The following is a 21,811-nucleotide window of genomic DNA, read 5'->3' on the forward strand; positions in this document are numbered from 1 at the left end:
GCACATATAAACTCTATCCTGCCAACAGTGCCAGATTTGTTTGTGTCTCTGATCCAGGAATGACACAAAGCAGGCACACAGTATTTTACTGATGGTCCACAGATGACACCAAATTATAGGCTATAGAGTTACTTAGTTCCTTAAAGGGGAAGATAAAATAATTGTCTGTCATAAGAAAAATCTACAGTATGATTATATATATATATATATATATATATATATATATATATATATATTAGTATCTCACAAAAGTGAGTACACCCCTCACATTTTTGTAAATATTTGATTATATCTTTTAATGTGACAACACTGAAGAAATGACACTTTGCTACAATGTAAAGTAGTGAGTGTACAGCTTGTATAACAGAGTAAATTTGCTGTCCCCTCAAAATAACTCAACACACAGCCATTAATGTCTAAACCGCTGGCAACAAACGTGAGTACACCCTTAAGTGAAAATGTCCAAATACAAAATCCCTTTTTATATGAACAGAAAAACACTGTTTTGTGTTTTTGAATGGTATTCTGTTTTAAAACAGATTGTAGTACATGCAATATATTTTATTTTATAAAAGATTTTAAAGATTTACTATATGTGCTGTACTATATGTATATTAAAACAATATTTGTTATTCAGTACAAATCCAGGTCTTTTGATTGACAATTTGTGATGTCAGTCTTCATCTTTTTTCAGCTTTGAACAATAAGCCAAAAAATACCTTCAAGGAACGCCATGGGCTTCAGGACATTTCCCAACTTGTGCAGAGCGTGGAGGAGACCCAAGAGCCCATCCCTACCACCATCAAAGGCACAATACCTACATGGATCCATGGAAATCATCTTTGTAATGGCCCTGGAAAGTTTGAGTTCGGAAATCAACAGTAAGTGAAGATACACATGGGCATTTTCTGGTTTATCAGCACCAAACCAAAAAAAAAAAAAAAATCATGTACAAACAAACCAAAACAACAACACAGTATTGCACTAGTATTATGTACTACTTTTCTAGCCTTTAGAAACATTAAGTACACACACACACACACACACAGACACACAGTGTTCATTGCTGACCAGATTACTACTCCACACAATCCTCAATATAGCCCATTTATGACTGACTATTTCCTCTCTATTTTCAGCTTCAACCACTGGTTTGATGGAATGGCCATGATGCACTGCTTTCATATTGCTGAAAGTCAGGTGACCTACAGGAGTCACTTCCTGTGCAGTGACACCTACAAGCAGAACAGTGAGATGAATCGAATCGTGATGTCTGAGTTTGGCACTCTTGCTCTCCCTGACCCATGCAAGAATATCGTCCAGCGCTTCCTATCTCATTTTGAGAGGATGAGTGAGTATAGTCTGCTTACAAATGCAAAGATTTGCACATGCTGTAATTCAGTGAAACTCATCGCAGGCCAGGGATTGGTCTCCCTAGATAGACAGGATAGGATAACTTCTAACAGCCTAGATTGAACAGATTGAATAGCATATTGCTATGCCTCTTGCTCCTTGGGAATGAAAATGAAATGCTGGAATGGCTTGGGTCTGGAATATGCTCTCATCAGATTCCAGAGCAGATTGGGGACAGATCATTCATTCCATATATGGGTATCCCATTTGGTCCCTGGAGTGAGGCAGACCCTGCCATTCCCACCACCTCCTTGATCTCACTCCATTTGGGAGGTAGGGTATCCTGGGGAGCTAAGTGAGATGTTCTTAGAGTTCATTGGGTGGCTTAGCTGGTTCTTGGCATAGTGCTTAAGTTGTTCCACCTCAGAATTTCTTTAGCCAGAGTCTGTGCAGTAGATATGGCAGATCAGTTTTTGCTAGGTGAAATAGATCCCAAAGAAGCCATATTCACTTTATGGCATATTGGCTAGCTCACATTGATTTGTACATTCCTATTAAAGGCCCCTTCTTCCTTTTCATCTTCATCTGAGGAGCTTTCTTATTTTAAGTCAACAGTATTCCTGAAAAGTATAATTTGCCATATCCACTTATGTCGATAAACCTACTGCAGTAGCGTTTTTGAACTAGGAAGTGGAATTTTACTGGGACACAGACAAGCAGAGTGATACACAGTGAAACATCTCAGTGAAATATAAACACTCTTGGAACACTGTTCAACCAATCAAATGAATGGACAGAAACTAACTGTTATATAAACAGTCAATAAATGAAATTGAAATTTAGCCAGCTAGCTGCCTTTGTTTATGCCATGTATTCGCTCATTTACATTGGCTTGTTGGTTATAATATCAGTACAATGAGCTAGCTTCAAATCAAATCAAAATGAACAACATACTGGAAAAACTGCAAAGAATTCCCAAATGAAGGTCTGTTTACAGTATACAGCAGAATAAGACACGGCTTTACTACAGAAATGCCAGGAGCTTCGAGTGTGTGTTGGAAGGTGCGTGTGCATATATGAGGCTTGCCAGTCATGTGCAAAACTGTCAACCACCTCATCAACCACAGCCTTTTATTTAACATCAAATAATGCATATGCATTTAGCATGCAGAAAGATATTTTGGGAGATATCAAGGTCAAATGAACTAGACAGAACACTATTCCCAAAAATAATTATTGGAGCTGTAAATTAAAATGTAAGTTTGCATGTCTCACCCAATTATTACTTCTCTTTTTGCTGTAATGCAACATCAAATTTAAATATATTAGAATGTGATATTTTTCTGCTAATTTTGAAGTGAATCTCTACAGAAATAAAAAGAAATAAAATATTTAGTATATTTATTTTAGAAATAAATATTTATGTCCTCCGAATTAGACATGGTTTACTAAGGTTAGTGTGGAAGAACCCTAGTGGCCTGCTTAGAGATTTGACTTCAACCCCATGGAACACCTTTGAGATGAATTGGAACGCCAAATTCCAATTCATCAAGCTTTCTTGCCGAACATCAATGCCCAACTGCTTGTGCTCTTGTGGTTGGATGGGCACGGCAACCCTCCAAAATCTAGTGGAAAGCCTTCATAGAAGAGGAGGCTGTTACAGCCTTTAATATGGACCAACTCCATATTAATGCCCATGTTTTTGAATGGGATGTTCAATGATTAGGTGTCCACATACTTTTGCCCATATAGTGTACGTCTGTTCAGTAATGGAGCAGAGAACTTTTCTGAGGCACACTAAGACAGTTTTGATATAAGGCCATAGTTCTTATTTAACCCACAAATGGAGAAATGAGGGATGAGCTAAGGTATTTCCTCAGCCATTCCACAAACTAAAGACATATGTTTGTGCCTTGTTTATAATATGTGCAGCTCTGCACACTGTTTAAGAATTTAAATCACTGTCCTACAAGACTGTTAGTGATACATTAGTTTAAACATCATGATTTTTCCATTGCTTTTTTTTATATGGAATAATAGTATTATCTGATTTATTGTTATTCAATATCATGCAGCTGTATGCACCCAAAGAACAGATTAGCTAATTCAGCTAAATGCCCTATTTTCATCCCTCTACAGAGATCTCGGACAACGCTAACATGAGCCTTGTGAAATACAAAGGTGACTACTATGTCAGCACAGAGACAAACTTTATGCACAAAATTGATCCGGACACTCTAGAAACAAAAGAGAAGGTATGTAACATGGAACATATGTGTCATTTGTTTAATATAAAACTTGTATCAAACTTTTCACCTAACCCTAAGTATAAAACACACAATTATATGTACAAAAGTCTCAAAAGTCTGAATGTTACAAGACATTGAACAGATATGTGCATATTCCCAAAAATAGACACAGTCTTGAATAGTTCCACAAATGTTCCTTAAATAAAAATAAATGTAAAACAATTTCTAGCATAACGTTTTTAAAAATATTTGAAAAGTAAAGAAACAGAATGTCTTGAGTATTTATAATAATAATAATAATAATAATAATAATAATAATAATATGTTTAAAAAAACTTTATTATTGTTTATACTTATATACATATTATTTATTCACCATATTATGTTCGTAAAAAGGTTTTGATACTGTTTTCTTTTCAATGTTTAATACTACGGTATTTCCACCATAATGTCAAAGGTGGACTGGAGCAAGTTCATTGCTGTTAATGGTGCAACTGCCCACCCCCATGTTGACCGAGATGGTACGGTCTACAACATGGGCAACTCCTACAGCATGAAAGGTAAGATCTTGACATGCATCATTTATACCTATGCATTAGATTTGAGCTCATAACTCATAAAGTCATAACTCTGAAGTCATAACTACCCATTACATGTATTTGGTAGGAGCTTTATACAACATTATCAGCGTGCCTCCAAAGAATGAAGATCCTGATGGAACACTCCATGGGGCAAAGGTGCTGTGTTCCATTTCTCCTGCTGAAAAAAACAAGCCTTCCTATTACCATAGCTTTGGTAAATACAGACACCTGACACATCACAGCTACTCACAGTTGCATTAATGGTTTAACCTGAACACTAAACATCTAAACAGGCCATTAGCATCAGTTAACTTAACATCTGATATCCAGGAGTGGACAAATCATCTAGGGGAAAAAAGATTATGTTTCTGGTCTATTGTAGTGAGTTCATTTATGTCTAACCCAAATAAAGAGATGAAAGTTTATTACCTAGCTAATGTTGTTAGCTTTATAATATAATGTTAAACTTTTTTTTTTGATAAATTGTGAGTTTTGCTAGCTTGTTTCTGGACCGATAAAACACAGAATTAATTTTAAAGCATTCTTGTATGGTGGGCTAACTCCTAACTTTTGTTCATCAGTTCACCACTGCTATCATACCTGTATTGTCCATCCAACTTGGAAAATATCATTCAGTCAAGATGGTGCCACATATGGCTGCCTCTGTGTGTTGGTGTGCTTTGTTTTGTCTTGTTTTGTTTGTTGTGCTGATACCAGGAGTTCATTCACCAGAGAAGAACTCAAGAACATCAGGGCTGCAGTCCCTACAGATTTATTTCCTTCCTTCATCTTCACATCTGTGAATTTACTGGACATTCTGATCGAAGGTGCCCTCACCTTTGCGCATGCAGTGAAACACCAGAGGGAGAAGCATGCCGATGCGCTCGTGCGTCTCCACGAATGTGGACATTGCACAACGCTGCTGGAATTATTTCTCTCCAACGTACGTTCACTGTGCAACAAACTGGATGAACTTTAGCTACTGGTGGGAAAACCAGAGACTTTTCTTCATCTTCTATCTTGTGCTTCATGGAAATGTGGCTGTATGGACTGATACCGGACTCCGCGCTGCAGCAGGCTTCAGAGCGGATTGCCACATGAAACTTTCATGCAAGATGAAGGGTGGATAGTACAGTGATGTTACAGTGATTTAAGCAGTACTGTTCTCCTGATCTTGAGTCATTTTTCATAAACTGCAAGCCCTTCTAGTCCCCATGTGAGTTTGCTTCATTCATACTGGTTGGTGTTTACATTTCACCGCAAGCCAATGTCCAGGAGGCATAGCTTAATGCTCGCCAACCAGATACTGTGCATGGAGCGCACATACCCGGACTCAACATAACTCATAACAAGGGTAACCTCACACATGAACTTCCAACATACAGATATTCTATTACATGCCCGACCAGAGAGGAGAACATTCTGGATCACTGTTACATTACAGTAAGCAGTGCCTATCACACCATCCCACGAACTACACTGGGACACTCTAACCACGTCATGGTCCATCTGATTCCTGCATACAGGCAGAAATTAAATCCCTCCAAACCTGCTGTGAGGACATTAAAGCAGTGGACCAGGGAGGCTGGGGAGGGTCTTCAGGCATGCTTGGACTGTACTGACTGGGATTCAGGACTGCTACTAATAGTCTGGATGAGCAGTTCTCAGCCAGTAACTCTGCTTCTGTCTGGAAAGGGCTCAGACAGATCACAAACCGCAAGCCTAAAGCCCCCCACTCTGGTAAGGACTTGCGTCTGGCCAACATCCTGAACAAGTTTTAGTGTCGCTTTGAAAGACAATGAGACAGTCCTGACACCATCCCCCGTGTCACCAGCCATCAGTTTCAACTCCAGCCCACCAGCTTCACCACCTCCACCACCACAGTAGGGACTTGGGCCTCTCCACATCTGCAAGCCTCAACAACTCCCTCCTCCTCCTCCCCCACCATAGGTATGGCTCTTCAGCCTGGAGAGAGATGTGAACAGAGTCTTCAAGAGACAGAACCCTTGCAAAGCATCTGGACCAGACTCTGTCTCTCCATCCACCCTGAAGTACTGTGCTGATCAGCTGTGTCCAGTGTTTACAGACATCTTTAACACCTCACTGGATATATGCCATGTACCAGCCTGCTTCATGACCTCCACTATCATCCCCGTCCCCAAGAAAACCCAGGATCACCGGACTTAATGACTACAGAGCTGTCGCTCTGACATCTGTGGTAATGAAGTCCTTTGAGTGCCTCAGGCTGTTCCACCTCAAATCCATCACAGACCCTCTCCTGGATCCCCCTGCAGTTTAACTACAGAGCTAAAAGTTCTGTAGATGACACGATTAACATGACCCTCCATGTCATCCTCCAGCACCTCGGAAAACATGTCTCTGACTCCCGGACCACCAGTACTGGTTCCCCCAAGGCTGTGTTCTTTCTCCTCTACTCTTCTCTCATTACACCAACAGCTTCACCTCCAGTCACCAGTCTATCAAACTACTAAAGTTTGTGGATGACACCACCCTCATTTGGCTCATCTCTAAGATGGATGAATCTGCCTACAGGTGGGAGATTGTGCATCTGGTGACCTGGTGTAGTCAGAACAACCTGGAGCTCAGTGATGTGAAAACAGTGGAGATGGTGGTAGACTTTAGGAAGAACACAGCCTCACCCACCCCCATCATCCTGTGTGACTCCCCAGTCAATACTGTGGACTCCTTCCAATTACTGGGAACCATCATCACCCAGGACCAGCTCTCTGATTAAAAAAAGCGCACCAGGGGATGTATTTCCTGCGGCAGCTGAAGAAGTTCAACCTACCAAAGACAATGGTGGTGCACTTCTACACCTCCATCATTGAGTCATACTCACCTCCTCTATCATCATCTGGTACACTGCTGCCACTGCCAAGTACAAGGGCAGACTGCAGAGGTGTCATTCGCTCTGCTGAGAATGTTGTTGTTACTGCCACCCCTTCATGACCTGTACACTTCCAGGTCCCTGAAGCGAGCAGTTAAGATTGTAGTTGACCCCTCTCACCCTGGACACAAACTTTTTGCGGCAGTCCCCTCCTGCAGGCAGCTGCGGTCAATCAAGACCAAAACCTCACACCACAAAAACAGTTTCTTTCCATCCCTAACTGGCCTCATTTCCAAAACCCAGGACCCAGGATGGTCTCTTATCTGCCTCCATGGACATTGTTACATTAACGATAAACACCACATTGTTGTTTCATATGCGTTACATTAACACACACAAATCAACTCACTCACGACTGCTATACTGCCCCTTCTTACTTCAAACTGTGAGCATTTGCATTGACCCACTTTTGCACATCCTGCACTAATGTACAGTGAATGTCTCTCTTTTTATTTTCCTAAATCTTTCTATTTTTCTATTTATGCTCATAGTTTTCATAGCTTTTTTATTTGTTAATTTTTTTTGCTTCTCATTTTTTCTGTTTTACTTTATCTCACCTTGTAAATGTTTATCTTATTAATATTATTTAATTTATTGTAACTTACTGTTATTGTTAAGCACCAGTACACCAACACAAATTCCTTGTACATGTAAGCCCATGGTACTTGGTAATAAAGGTGATTCTGATTCTGAAGCTAATAACAGTTCAAAGCATGGGTTAGACTAATGCCTTTTACCAGTTAGACACACCTGCTAATCATCACACTGCAACTCAGCCTTTTCAATCACTAACAAAGTCTGACTTTTCTGAACCACATTTTTATGAAGCTCCACAGGGAAAAAATTATTGTGCTTAATTTTCTGTTCCACTTTTTTAAAAATAAAAGATAAATAAATAGCCAGATATAGATTGAGAAACATTTGTGTGTTCAAGCCAAAAGATTTCAAGAAGGTTTTCAAACTTGAATTTACAGGCACCAAATCCAGTTGGGAAGTCAAAGAGGATACAGTCCCATTGATGTTTCTTTGGACCATTGCAGGTCATTATTAAACAACAACAACAATTCTCTACTACTATTGTAGGTAAAACCTATAGTAACTTATCCCGTGGCCCCATGATACAAATGTTTCCCAGCTATGAAAATGTGGCACAACTTTAGGGAAATGGTTGGTGTATACTCCATGTGCATTCTTGATTCTTAGAGTCCAGATGGATAGAGACACAATAATGTCATTGGTTATTCTCAGGAATTGTCTTGATGGGAAAGTCTCTGGCATGACATAGCACTTTCCATGATTAAAAATGGTGAAACATGACTGTTAGTCTTTAAAGTTTTAATTTCAGCTTTGTACTGTATTTGAGCAGGTCACTGATGAAACATTCAATATAGATGCAAAATGTGTAATATTCTGTTTTCTTCCCAGCCATGTCGGAGAACTATGTGGTGTTCATTGAACAGCCAATAAAGATGGACCTATTTAAGATAGTGACATCTAGAATGAGGGGGAAAAGCATAAATGACTGTATCTACTGGGACCCAAAACAAGAGACTGTCTTCCATGTTGTAAACAAACATACTGGGAAGGTGACACCAAAGAGCCTCTTTAACATCCAAGCTAAAACCCATATTAAAGTAAAAAAAATTAGCATTTTGATATTAATGTTGAGCTATGTCGTACTTTTAATTCTTAGGTTTATCTCTTGGCTTATTTTATACAAAGTATTATACCCACTGTAGCATTAACTCATACAGTTACTAACCAATATGCATTTGATACTGGTTATGATTGCAGAATATGCAGAAATGCAGTATACATGATCAGACTAGACACTTTAATTTGTAAAGTCAAATTCTTGTAAGTCACTTACAGAAATTTCCCTGGTTTTTAACAGGTGAGTGCAGTGAAGTATCACACCAAGGCTTTATCCACCTTTCACCAGATCAATGCATTTGAGGAGGATGGCTTCCTCATAGTAGATATGTGCTGCTCAGATGATGGCCAGGCCCTTAAAATCTACTTTCTTCAGAACTTACGCAAGTCAGGAAAAGCATTGGATGAGGTTAGTAATGCTGTCTTTTCCATTGTTGTTCACTTTTGTAAAATAGTAAGAGTGATGACTGTTCTTTTGTTTTTTTCTCAGGTGTACAACAACTTATCCATGTCATTTCCTCGCCGGTTTGTTCTGCCTCTATGCATTACCAATGATACTCCACTGAACCAGAACCTGAACACACGGACAAACAGCTCTGCTTCCGCAGTCTGCCTCAGCAAAGATAAGGTGGGCTGCTGATGGAGCAGACTATGTTTGCAGTAATATAAGTAATCAACAGCAAATCTTTAATATCAGTAACTTGTAGAAGTGATCATTTTGTTTACATAATTTATTTACTTCAATTATATATGCAGAGAGTGGCACTCTCTTGTTAATTATTTCTCATGCGTACTTTTCAGCACTTTTATTAGCAAACTAAATAATTACTGACAAAAAAAGACACTTTTCCATTCTGATCAGTCTGTTCATCATTGGGGTCACTGACACAGTTGTGGGTCAAAGGATACAGCAACACAAACAGCCTATAAATACACTTCATTATTAACCACACGCATGTGTAACCACTCACTGATTACCTGGTCTTTCTTGGTGAATCCTTCTCCCATTTCACAGCTGGCACATCACCAGGCCCTCACTGCCACATATGTCCAGTAATAGACTCAGGTCAGGGAGCTGAGTCCCCCTCTCTGACAGGATCGGAAACACTGTAATAGGTCATGTTCTGAATAGACATCTAATATGCTCTGGTGCTTTCACCCAACAATAATTCAAAAGGGGAGAACCCTGTGGAGGTTTACAGGACCACTTCTATTGGAAAAAACAGGAGTTTGAGCATTTATCTCAATTCTAAGAATCCTAGTGCCCTTAAAAATCATATTTTAAGCATTTGATTAAATAATTTGTCCAACCCAATCATCTGGGTATGGTAAACGCTAATGCAAAATGATTTAATCCCTAATAATTCATAAATTTGTGAAATAAAGGAAGTGCCCTGCTCAGTCAGAATCTCTTTCAGGATTCTGAGTCAGGAGATCACTTGGAGGAATGCTTCTTCAGCACTGCATGCTGAGATTTGGTGAAGACGCATTGCTTCTGGGTATTGGGCTGTGTTATTAACCAGAACGAACAAACAAGCAATATTTAACATCTAATGTAATGGCCCGACAAGGTCTATGCCATGATTCCATTGATTAATGGAAAGAGGCACAATTGTGCTTTTGGTATGGCCAGAGGGTTCACCATCTGAAGTTGATGACGCACACCACCTGTGTACATGCTGTGGATGCCCAGCCAACAGAAATAGGCCAATGCATGGTCTAGTGCAGGGGTGTCCAAACTTGGTCTTGGAGAGCCACTGTCCTGCAGAGTTTAGTTTCAACTTGTCTCCACACCTGCCTAAAAGTTTCTAGTATGCCTAGCAAGACCTTGATTAGCCGTTTCAGATTTAATTGGGTTTAGGAGCTAAACTGTGCCTTGTTTTGCCTTGACCTACATGCCCCACAGTGAGATTATGATAGATAGATAGAGAGATAGAGAGATAGATAGAGAGATAGATAGAAGGATAGAAGTGCTTGAAAGTTTGTGAACCTTTTAGAATTTTCTATAGTTCTGCATAAATATGACCTAAAACTTCATCAGATTTTCACACAAGTCTTAAAAATAGACAAAGAGAACCCAGTGAAACAAATGAGACAAAAATATTATATCTGATCATTTAGGAAAATGATATAATATTACACAAACTCACAAACTTTCAAGCACCACTGTAGATCAGTGCATTTCAAACATTGTCAGCAGAATGAACATTGTAAACAGCAATAAAAATGAATAGGAATATACCTAATTGTATGGAGTGAATATGAGAAAAAGAAATAAAAAAAGAAAAATGAATATAAGTAAAGTGGCAGTGCATATGGATATAAATAGTGGATAGAGATAAAATTCAACTATCATCCGATGAATTTATCTAAGGACTGTCTCAGTGCAAAATAGTGCCCCAGCACACTGATGAGCTGTTGTACAGTATGATCGCTGTTGGTATAAACAACCTCTTGTGCCGTTACTTTCTACAGCAGAGCTGAATGAGTCTCCTACTAAAGGAGCTTCGTTGTTTAAACAGTAGGTCATCGAGGGGATGCTGTTTATTGTCCAGAATGGCTGTGAGTTTATTGAGTGTCCTCCTTTCCACCACCAAGTCAAACTCATCCAGAGAATCTCCCAAGACCGAGCCAGCCTTCCTGAACAGTTTATTGAAGTTTTTTTTTTGCATCTCCAGCTCTGATACTGCCTCCCCAGCATACTGCTCTACTCGTTTACTTAAACTTAGAAGGAACTGCCACACATGGGAGAACTGCACATGCGTAAATCACATCATGCACATGAACCTTAGGTCACCCAGAAGTGTTAAGTTCATAAATCAAAATATCACATCACCTCCCCTTTAAGATTAAGGACAACTGAAAAACACTTGTTGCATTGCTGGTTATTGACTTATAGCATAACATTACTATTAATAGTAGTAATACATAATATTAATAATAATATTGTTTCTATCATACCATATTTTTTTTTGTTTGTTTGTTTTGTTTTACTTAACTTCATTATGACCATATACAGTTCATTACTGATATTAATTAATACTCTGTCTTTATGGTGCTTTGGTAGCTTGCTAATCAGTCTTAAGTGCCTTAAACTTATAGAACTCAAAACGGGGGGCTCAGGAAGTAATGCAGGCTCACATAGACCCTGCATGTCAGTTTGCACTGATTCTTGGTCATTGGCTATGGCAAGTTGAGTTGACTCTTCTTCAGGATACTGATGCTGGATATCCAAAGAGGAACGTAACCTCAGTTGATCTCCATCACATCTATATACAGTATGAGATGACTAGTCCTGTACTTTATATATCACTGGTTGTATTTAAGATGCCATTCTGCTTCACAAAAGCTTATAACTCATCAGATGTGAATGTGGTGGCATTATCAGACACTATTTATTCAGGTAACCTGTATGCAGAAAATGCAGTCTTTTCAGCCTAAGATAGGTCGCTTGTGACATGATTTGTGACATGCGGAAAACTTCTATTCATTTTGAATGTGCATCCACCAGGATCATGAACATGTTATTCAGAAATGGTCCAGCAAATTCTTTGTGTGACCTTTTCCAACACTCACCCGGTAACTCCCATGGATGCGATGGGACCTGCCTCTGCATCCTCTGTTCCAGCTGGCAGGTTTCACACTCCTTGCTGATTTTCTCAACATCTGCGTCAACTTTCGGCCACCACACATATTTACGTATTATTGTGTTCATTTTAACAATGACCAGATGCCCTGAGTGAATTTCTTTCAGGACAGATCTTCTGAGTTTGAATTGAATGACCAGTCTGGTGCCCCATAACACACAGCCCTATTCCACTGACAAATACAGTCAGTATTTCTCTCTTTACATAGTAAACTCTCAGTTCATCTGCAGCCTCACTAGGCCAACCCTCAAAAATGTATCTGAAAACATTTGAGAGCTCTCTATTAGTTCTAGTCACTCTGGCCACTTGTGTAACATTCAGGGGAGCTCCCTGTAGGTGGCCATTCAGGAGAGCATGTGTGCTAACACTGCTTCTATTCCAACATCACTGGGCAGTGGGACCTATGACAATCCATCCGCATAATTGTGATCCTCTGACTTAATGGTAAACTATGTGATAGTCGTATGCTGACAGTATGTTGAGCAAACTTTTGGTCTTTTATGATCCGCCACGATTACTTTGATCAAAAGGTACAGACTATTTGTTGGTACCTCGAATAGTGATGGCTACAGCAGGGGGAAGAGCTTTCTCTTACTAAGCCCCACAGTTATGGAACAACCTTCCAATTAGTGTTCTGGACTTAGAGACAGTCTCAGTGTTTAAGTCCAGGCTGAAAACATATTTGTTTAGTCAAGCTTTTTGTGAATAGTTTTTATTCTTAGGTATAAGGAGCAGATCTAGAGGGCTCACAGGCAAAGAGTGTTGTGGTGAACTGGTATGTTTGGATTCTGCCCCCCTAATTTCATGCATTCACCCAGGTTTGTTGATGGTGTAGTGGCTGGCCGTCTTATATCCCAGGGAGCTCTCATGTCTGTGTTCCCTTCTGGCTCTCCCTTTTAGTTATGCTGTTACAGCTAGTCTTGCTATAGAACTATTATGATCCAAAGTACATTGTCCTTACCCATGACCCCACATGGTACAGCCTAAACATCATTGAGATTACCGAGGATGGTACCACTTAAAAACCATAAGATAGCTTTGGACCTCAATTCATATGAACATTATGCTATGGCTATGGCTAGGACTACAATTGCCACATACAATTTTGCACTCAAGTCTCCATCATTGAACAGTGGATAATTCAACAAAACAGACTTCATGTAAAAAGTGTAATGAATTTTCCTGGTTACACAATTGCACTATTTGACCATGTAGTATAAGCACATTTATATTAGGGATTTATTTATAATCACACTATCCGTTGTTACCCAAATGAGGTTTCTTCCTCATATCGTTGCAAGGAGTATTTCCTTGCCACAGTCGCCTCTGGCTTGATCATTAGGGATACATTCATACATTTAAAATCTATATCCTGAATTTATATATTTCTGTAGAGCTGCTTTGGAACATTGTTAACAATGTCCATTGTTAAAAGTGCTATACAAATAAAATTGCACTGATAAATAATGGCCCACCACTGGATGTGTGCGACAGCCATAGTTTGAAGGCACTTGTGCTCCCCAAACAGTGTCACAAGGAGTCTATGATCTGTTATTAAATTTAACTGTTTGCCCCAGAGATACTGATGGAACTTTTTGAACCCAAATATCAGACTCAAAGCTTCGTTTTAAATTTGCCAGTTTGTGGGAGACAGAGTATGGGAACCATAAGCGATTGGGTGTTCTTCCTCATTTGGCATGATGTGCTGAATGACCGCTCCAATTCCATAATCAGATGCATCACAAGTTAGCGTTAAAGGCAAACATGGATCATAATGAACTAATACCTTGTCACTGGTCAGTAGTTCTTTACATCTGTTGAATGCCCTCCTGTTCTGCCTTGTTCGAGCGCCAAACAGCCTGTAGAGTGGTGCTAACACTGTGCTCTGATGTGGCACAAAACGTCTGTAATAATTGACTAAACCTAGGAAAGCCCTAATCTCTTTCACATTTGTGGGTGCTGGTGCTTCATGTATGTCCCTGACCTTATCCTTTGCAAGATAAACATCCTTCCCATCCAGCACATAGCCCAAATACTCAATCTGTGCTTGTCCCCAGTCACACTTTGACTTTTTCACTCTCTGCCCATTGTCTTGCAGACAATGTAAGACTTTGGAAAGGTTAGTCAGATGCTCCTGTTCATCTTTGCCCGTGATGAGCAGATCATCTAAATTTACAATCACATCGAGGTCTTTCATCATATTTTCCACAATCTGCTGGAAAATGGAAGGCATGGAAGTTATTCCAAAAGCTAAGCGGTTAAATACTGACAGGCCCTTGTGCATGTTAATAGTTTTTGTGAATAATCCAACACTTTGAGAACAACATTCCCCAAAAACAAATCGGTAGTATTTTGATATTTCACCTTCTACAGTCCACAATATAATTAAAAGATTCAAGGAATCTGGTCAAATCAGTGCGTAAAAGTCACAGTCAAAACCACATCTGAATGCGCATGAGCTCAGATCCCTCAGTTGTCACAGTCTTTAAAACCGTCATGAGTCTGTAATGGATATCCTGACATGGGCTCGGGAATACTTTGGTAAACCTTTGTTAGTGAACACCATTTGCAGCTGCATCCACAGATGCAAGTTAAGGCTTTAATATGCAAAGCATAGTACCATACATCAACAATATCCAGAAGTGCCGCTGACTTCTCTGGGCTCGGTCTCATCTGAGATGGATAGTAGCACAGTGCAATTGTGTCTTGTAATCTGACGAGTAAACATTGCAAATAGTTTTTGGACAAAACAGCCATCGTGTTCTCTGGGCCAAAGAGGAACAGGACCATCCAAGCTGTTATCAGCGTCAGGTCCAAAAGCCAGTGTCTGTCATGGTGTAGGGGTGGGTCAGTGACCATGGCATGGGTACCTTGCACATCTGTGTGGGCACCATTACTGCAGAAAGATATGTACACATTTTGGAGCAACATATGCTGCCATCCAGAGCAAGACAAACAAGCACATGGTTGTATAAGCAGAGTGTGAGGGTGCTAGCATGGCCTCCCTGCAGTCCTGATCTGTCTCCAATTGAGAAAGTGTGGCGCATTATGAAGCACAAAATAAGGCAATGAAGTACAGTTGCACAGCTGAAGAAATGCATAATGGGTGAATGGGGGAAAATTCCATTTGCTAAGCTTAACCAACTGGTGTCTTCAGTGCCCACAATCTTAATAAGTGTTATTAAAAGAAAAGGTGATGTTACACAGTGGTAAACAGTCGCCTGTGCCAATTTTTTGTAGTGTGTTGCAGTCATCAGATTTGAAATGAGTGTATATTTTCAAAAATAAATTAAATTCACAAAGTAAAACATCAAATAATGTGTTAGTAATGTGTTTTCATTATATTACAGGGTGAATTGCAGTTTCAAATGACTCTTTTTGTTTGTTTTTTTACATTTTCCATACTGTCCGAACTTTTTCGGAATTGGGGTTGTACATTTCATTATTAACCACACAAAGGTGTAACCACTCACTCATTACTTACTCATTCTGTGTCTCCCATTCACTGCTGATGCTTGACCAAGCCCACACTGCCAAAAATATACAGATGTTTTTGACTTTATAATGTTGTCGCATCTCTTATATAATTCTACGTTACCTACCAGGTGTTCTGCATGTCCGAAAATCTGCATGACAATGAACTATTGGATTATGGGGGGTTGGAATTTCCTCACATTCACTACGACAGGTGCAACACCAAACCATACCGCTATTTCTATGGCTGTGGCTTTGGCCACCTTGTGGGAGACTCGCTGATCAAGATGGACCTGGAGACTAAAAAGCTCAAGGTATGCTCATACCAGGGATGTAATTCATAACTTTTCAGAGGTTAATTTTGATATTACAGGAAGGAAATAATGTTAAAATTGAATCTGTTGTTATAAGGGCTATGACTGTATGGTCATAGTCTAAAATATTTTATAGTTAGTATGAAATATGGAATTTTGAGACTATAGTGGTATAGAAAATATTACAAAAACCTTTATATTTACACCCAGTGGATATATATTGCAAGGTTTCTAAAACAGCATACATTTTATTGTATTGGTAATGAATTATGTAATTTACATTTGTATATTAAATAATTCATTACCAATTGTATATTTATGACACATTTTTATGCAGTTTTATGACATTTTTTATGCTGTTTCATCCCACTTATAACTGTGCATCTGTCTGTTTTTGTGTTCAATGGTTAGGCATGGTATCAGTCAGGCCTCTATCCATCTGAGCCTGTGTTCGTCCCCTCACCTAATGCAGAGGAAGAAGATGATGGAGCCATCCTATCTGTTGTCCTCACACCTACTGAGGTATGACAATGTGGAAGTGCTTATTAGTTTTTAAATTGTCAAATTATAGACACATTCAACTAAATATCTAACAGCTTACATTTCTTGATCATTAGTGAGTATACTTTCTGAAAGTATCAATTTTTTTGGGGGGGGCGGGGGGGTTAGGATAAAGGTACATTCCTGCTGGTTCTGGATGCTAAGACGTTTGAGGAACTAGGAAGAGCTGAAGTGCCTGTTAACATTCCATATGGCTTCCACGGGACGTTCAGCTCCTCAGTATAGAACAAATTTCATCCAATGCCACCACAAGAAACTCTGGCGAAGTTATAAGTTTATCTTTTCACTTAAAAGACTTTTTTTTTTTTTTTTTTTTTTTTTTGCTGTTGGCTAGCATGGTTTGGATCCACTTGACCCTTTGAGCAGGTGTGTCAAACTGAAATTCTGGGCCATGTCAGCATTTTTGTCAGCTTTTGAAAGGTCATAAACTAATGCTATTCATTTTAAAAATATTATTATTATCTATTATTATCTATGAATGAATATCTACAACCTAGGCTCTGAAACGACAGTATACTAGGGTGTTTATTGGGCGAAAAAAGGTCTAACAGAAACTATTAAACTGTATGTATAACATTGTTTTGCACTGCACTGTGCATAGCTGCACTGTGATGACGGTCATAAAAGGTCTACAAATTTATCATTATTAGTTCATATTTAATCACCTAAACATCAAATATATAAGATCTCATGTTCCCATATTACTAAGATGTTATTTCATTTTAATCATTTTAGTAAAACTGCCATAAATATAATATTATCCTAGTGGTTATGGTATGCCATGGAATTTCCCATACAGCCAGCCTAGAACTCCCCCAGTTACCCAGACCACTACAGCTACTAGAACTACATACCCTATTAAAAGAATTAGATTGGTTGCTTTGAATTATTAAAAATAAGTTCATGCCATCACCACTTGCTGAAATTTTAAATTTAACTTAAAATTGAGCTTGCCAGACTTTGCAACTAAATTATACATACCACACTGTGATTTTTTTTTAGTATACACTATTATGGCCAAAACTATGTGCACAACTGACCATCACACCAATATGTGCTTGAGGACCATCCCATTCCAGATGTAGTCTCCTTTTGCTTTTATAACAGCCTCCACTGTTCTGGGGAGGCTTCCACTACATTTTAGAACGTGGTTGTGGAGTTTTGTGCTCATTCAGCATCAAGAGCATTAATGAAGTCAACCAGTGATGTTTGTGAGAGGAGGCCTGGGGTGCAATCAGTGTTCCAGTTCATCCAAAAGGTGTTCAGTGGGGTTGAGGTAAGGGTTCTCTGGGTCTTCCTTGGCAAACCATAATTTTTTGTGTATGCTTTGTGCATGGGGGCACTGTCAAGCTGGAACAGGTTTGGGCCTCTTAATTCAAGTGTGCTACAGATCTGCTGTGAATGCTACATAGTGTGATAATGCTGAGCAGTATTGTACAAGGGACCATTCCACTATAATTTTTTGAGGTAGGGGCAGGGGGCCTTTAATTGCCTTAGAGGGTAGGGGCACTGCGACTCAATATAAAGTTACAAAATCAAAGATACTCTTACTGACAACCTTTATCCTATGATGAACATTTTTTGCAGTGGATTCTTCCAGGATGATTCCTCGACAAGCCACAAGGTACGGAAACTCATTAAATCCTTTGATGATTATGAATTTATTATGTAAATTATATGCTACAGCCATTGCTGTCAGTGATTCTAAACCAAATGATCATCTATGGGAGATTCGGGACTAAAATATTAGACATCAAGAAACATTGAAATGTTCGAGTATCCTTTCCATAAACATTAAATAAACATTTAGCTTTCACAAATTCCTACCACACAGTATTGTGTGTATCTTACTGCATGCAATCACATAGGGGGAAAAAAGATGCAATAGAATATGGCTAGCAATATTATATGAATAAAAACTCAATTTTATTCAGCATACTGTTTGATAACTTCATGAACTGGTGCCCAGTGCCATCTGCTGGCAATTCTGCATCTGTAACTTTTCCTGCATCTGTAAAGTATTCTGAACATCGTCTCCAATGTTTCTATAAATAAAAATTGCTTGTTGGGAATTTTTTAAAAATAGGTTTAGATTTCTTAGATTTTCAAAGTCTTTGAGGATAAACTGCAGACAAACTTTTATACATAGAAGTGCCATTGTTGTTTCACTCAGTTTTATTGGCCGTAGTTGATAGACGGGCTGTAAAAAACTGTGTTAGGTGTGAGTCCTTACTTTGAATTATCTGCAACAATTTCATGGCAAAAAGACAAAAATAAACTTTTTGTCCTGAGTGTATGATACACATCAGGATAAACATTATACAGACAGTTTGAGATCTTGTCCACTAGGAGGCAGTATGCCTTCACAGCAGCTAGATGTGGGTAATTGTAACGAGATTCACAACAGAATGCAACCACTTTGGACTCTGGGTAGTCACCTAGCATCTGTTTAGACCCAGTTGTTAATTACTATTAATTTATTTCTTTGTATAAATCTAGGCATTATCTGCTCTGCTTTAGCAATGAGAGCTTAAATTTCCTATAATCCCTGCACATCAGATAGCACCATGAGAGGCAGATTGATAAACATACAGGCCCTGATTTATAAGATCTAAAATAATGAGCGCTAATTTGCATGCACAATCAGATAAATTGTACAAGCAAATAGTGTGTGTGTGTGTGTGTGTTACAGGTGTTCTATTTCATTCCTCCTGACTGCCTGAGACAGTGCTTAAGCACTAATGGATTATCGCAGCACCAGCTAGATAGCTCGAGAGAATATACCAACAAAATTAGCTCAGCATTCAGCCTCTTTCGCTTTCTTGCTTGACCGTGATAGGTGATTTTTTCGCACTGTTTAGTGCAGCTTACAGAGCAGCTAAGTATATCCCCCTCAAGCTGTGACAGCACGCTCCTGGGTTTTTATAACATCTAAGAGATGCTGTCACAGACCCATGCTGCCCATGTCGGAGAGATGGCTCCATCTCAGAGTTGGACCCCAGTTCGGAGGTGGGCCTTGTGAGGTCAGAGAATGTTGTGTGTCTGGTGTGCAGCTGGTGCCCCCCCACCTAGAAAAAGTGAATTCTCTTCTGAGATGTCAGGCATAAGGCGTCTGCTTCAATCTCTTCAACCAGAATGGTTTGCCTCTCCTGTGGCTATAACACAAGTAGATCAGGGTGGTGCCAGTAGCAGAATTGAGGATGAGTCTCCTAATTCTCCTTTTCTTTCCTGTCAGCTTGACTTGCACGTGCACTCTACAAGTGTTTCTGAATTGTTTCATGACAACAGTGAAACTGTGGATGGCACTGTACAACCTTCCCTGGGATTTGCTTCAGTCATCAAGGCAGACTCCGTCCCCTTCGGATGATGCTGTCGCCATTTACCAGATGGCGGTTTCTTGTCTAGGGCTGGACAAGCTGCCTGCCCAACCAGCACAGTCCAACGCTTTTTTTAGACAGCTCTCACCCGGAGATTACTTTGCTATGCGACCATGCAAAGATTTCATGGCCAAGTTCTCAAGCAATCAAAGTCTGTTCATACACTGGCGTCTATGGCTGACACAGATTCTATTGAAGTGGGCTGAGCTCCTGAAATTGAGCAATCTGTTGCAGCCCTAGTGGTTTTGCCCAACGAGCTTTTACGGGGCAACATGCGATGCCCCAGTGCCCAATGTGGTTGCACAGACTTGCTCTGGAAGAAAGCATACAACTATGCTGCCTACATAACCAGTGCAGAGAATACAGTCTGTCAGTCTCACTACTTTCAGAACATTGGACTCAGCAAAGGTTGATCCCTCAGTCTCTCGGTTCCTGCAGATGGCACTTCTGACCATGGACCATGTGACCCGCAAGCTTGGTATACTTTCCGCAACACTCCTGGCAGGGCGCCACCAAGTGTGGCTTGCTCAGGAGGAACTGCCTGAAGACTGTAAAAGGATTCTGTGGGACCTTCCTCTCATTCCTGGGCATCTCTTTGGGCCTATTGTTACGGTGCTGCTGGAAAAGCAGGTGAAATTATCGGAGGCTAATCGCCAGCTAACACAGGTGCAGCTCAATACTGTCTTCAAAGTGCCACCAATTCAATCTCGCCATCGTTATACGACACAAGACCATCACTTCCACCAGCATCATACTCTGCAACCTAAGAGCTCACAGGGGCACCGGACGGCAGAGGATCCTAGAGGTTTCCAACCTCCTCAGCAGCAGCCAGGGGGTCCATGCCAGCACCCTCCCACAGCCACCAAAGATTGCACCCTTAAATCCTGAGGTGCTTGGGCTGGCCGTTGATTGTTTTTAATGCAACACCTACAGTATTGGAGAAATTAATTGGTGTATCTCTGGGTTTTGACCACCATGAGCAGGGGTAATGCCCTGCAGTTTTGATGCCAGTCCCACAAGTTCTCAAGATTTGTCCCCACATTGATCAGGAATGAAGCTCATTCAGTGGCTCTCTCCCAGGAAATCTGTTCTCTGTTGTAGAAGGGAGCAATAGAAAAGGTTCACCCCCTCATTCAGAGGGACGGTTTTTATTCAACTTATTTTCCTGTTCCAAAAGAGACAGTGGTTTTCATCCAGTTCTTTAATTCAAGGCATTTAAACCTGTTTCTGAAGACTCTGAAGAATGTTACGCACAGCCGATATTCTTCAGTCTGTCATGCCAGGGGATTGGTTTATGAGCACTGACTTGAAGGATGCATACGTTCACATTCCGATCACACCTCAACACAGAAAGTTACTACATTTCAGTTTCAAAAACCAAGCTTACCAGTTCAAGGTCCTACCATTCAGTATGTCCCTGGCCCCTTGTGTATTCAAAAGGTGCATGAGTGTGGCTCTGTATCCATTGTGGTCCAGGGCCTCACAGTGAATATGACAGAGTTGCCTTAGTCCAACACAATCGATTACCTGTATTGGAATGTCTCTGAACTCCCATACAATGTTTGCTACCCTGTCACTTGCTCAGGCAGACAAGATTCTACAGCTCCTTTCTCATTTCTGGCTGGAGCAATGTTGCCTTATGGAGTGCCACTTTGGTGATTCTGCTGGCCCTGCTCCACCTCAGGCCTCTCCAG

At 40.0% G+C, this 21,811-nt stretch overlaps 1 protein-coding gene across 1 annotated transcript; it reads left to right on the top strand.

Annotated features, from left to right (window-relative positions):
• Positions 1–1,139: 1,139 nt before the first annotated feature.
• On the top strand, positions 1,140–18,555 carry LOC128603381 (carotenoid-cleaving dioxygenase, mitochondrial-like). Its single transcript, XM_053617761.1, has 10 exons — positions 1,140–1,351; positions 3,493–3,608; positions 4,060–4,162; positions 4,269–4,397; positions 8,517–8,677; positions 8,986–9,153; positions 9,235–9,372; positions 15,997–16,179; positions 16,591–16,701; positions 16,849–18,555. The coding sequence occupies exons 1-10, from the start codon at positions 1,162–1,164 to the stop codon at positions 16,963–16,965; spliced, it is 1,416 nt and encodes a 471-aa protein (XP_053473736.1). The 5' UTR covers positions 1,140–1,161; the 3' UTR covers positions 16,966–18,555.
• The last annotated feature ends 3,256 nt before the right edge of the window (positions 18,556–21,811 follow it).

The sequence above is a fragment of the Ictalurus furcatus genome, chromosome 28, assembly GCF_023375685.1.
Source record: "Ictalurus furcatus strain D&B chromosome 28, Billie_1.0, whole genome shotgun sequence".
NCBI lineage: Eukaryota > Metazoa > Chordata > Actinopteri > Siluriformes > Ictaluridae > Ictalurus > Ictalurus furcatus.

Coding starts and splice junctions, on each gene's coding strand:
- LOC128603381 (XM_053617761.1), top strand. CDS start 1,162: ATGGCCATGATGCACTGCTTTCATATTGCTGAAAGTCAGGTGACCTAC. Junction 1,352..3,492: donor ATCTCATTTTGAGAGGATGA/GTGAGTATAGTC, acceptor ATCCCTCTACAG/AGATCTCGGACAACGCTAAC. Junction 9,373..15,996: donor TCTGCCTCAGCAAAGATAAG/GTGGGCTGCTGA, acceptor GTTACCTACCAG/GTGTTCTGCATGTCCGAAAA.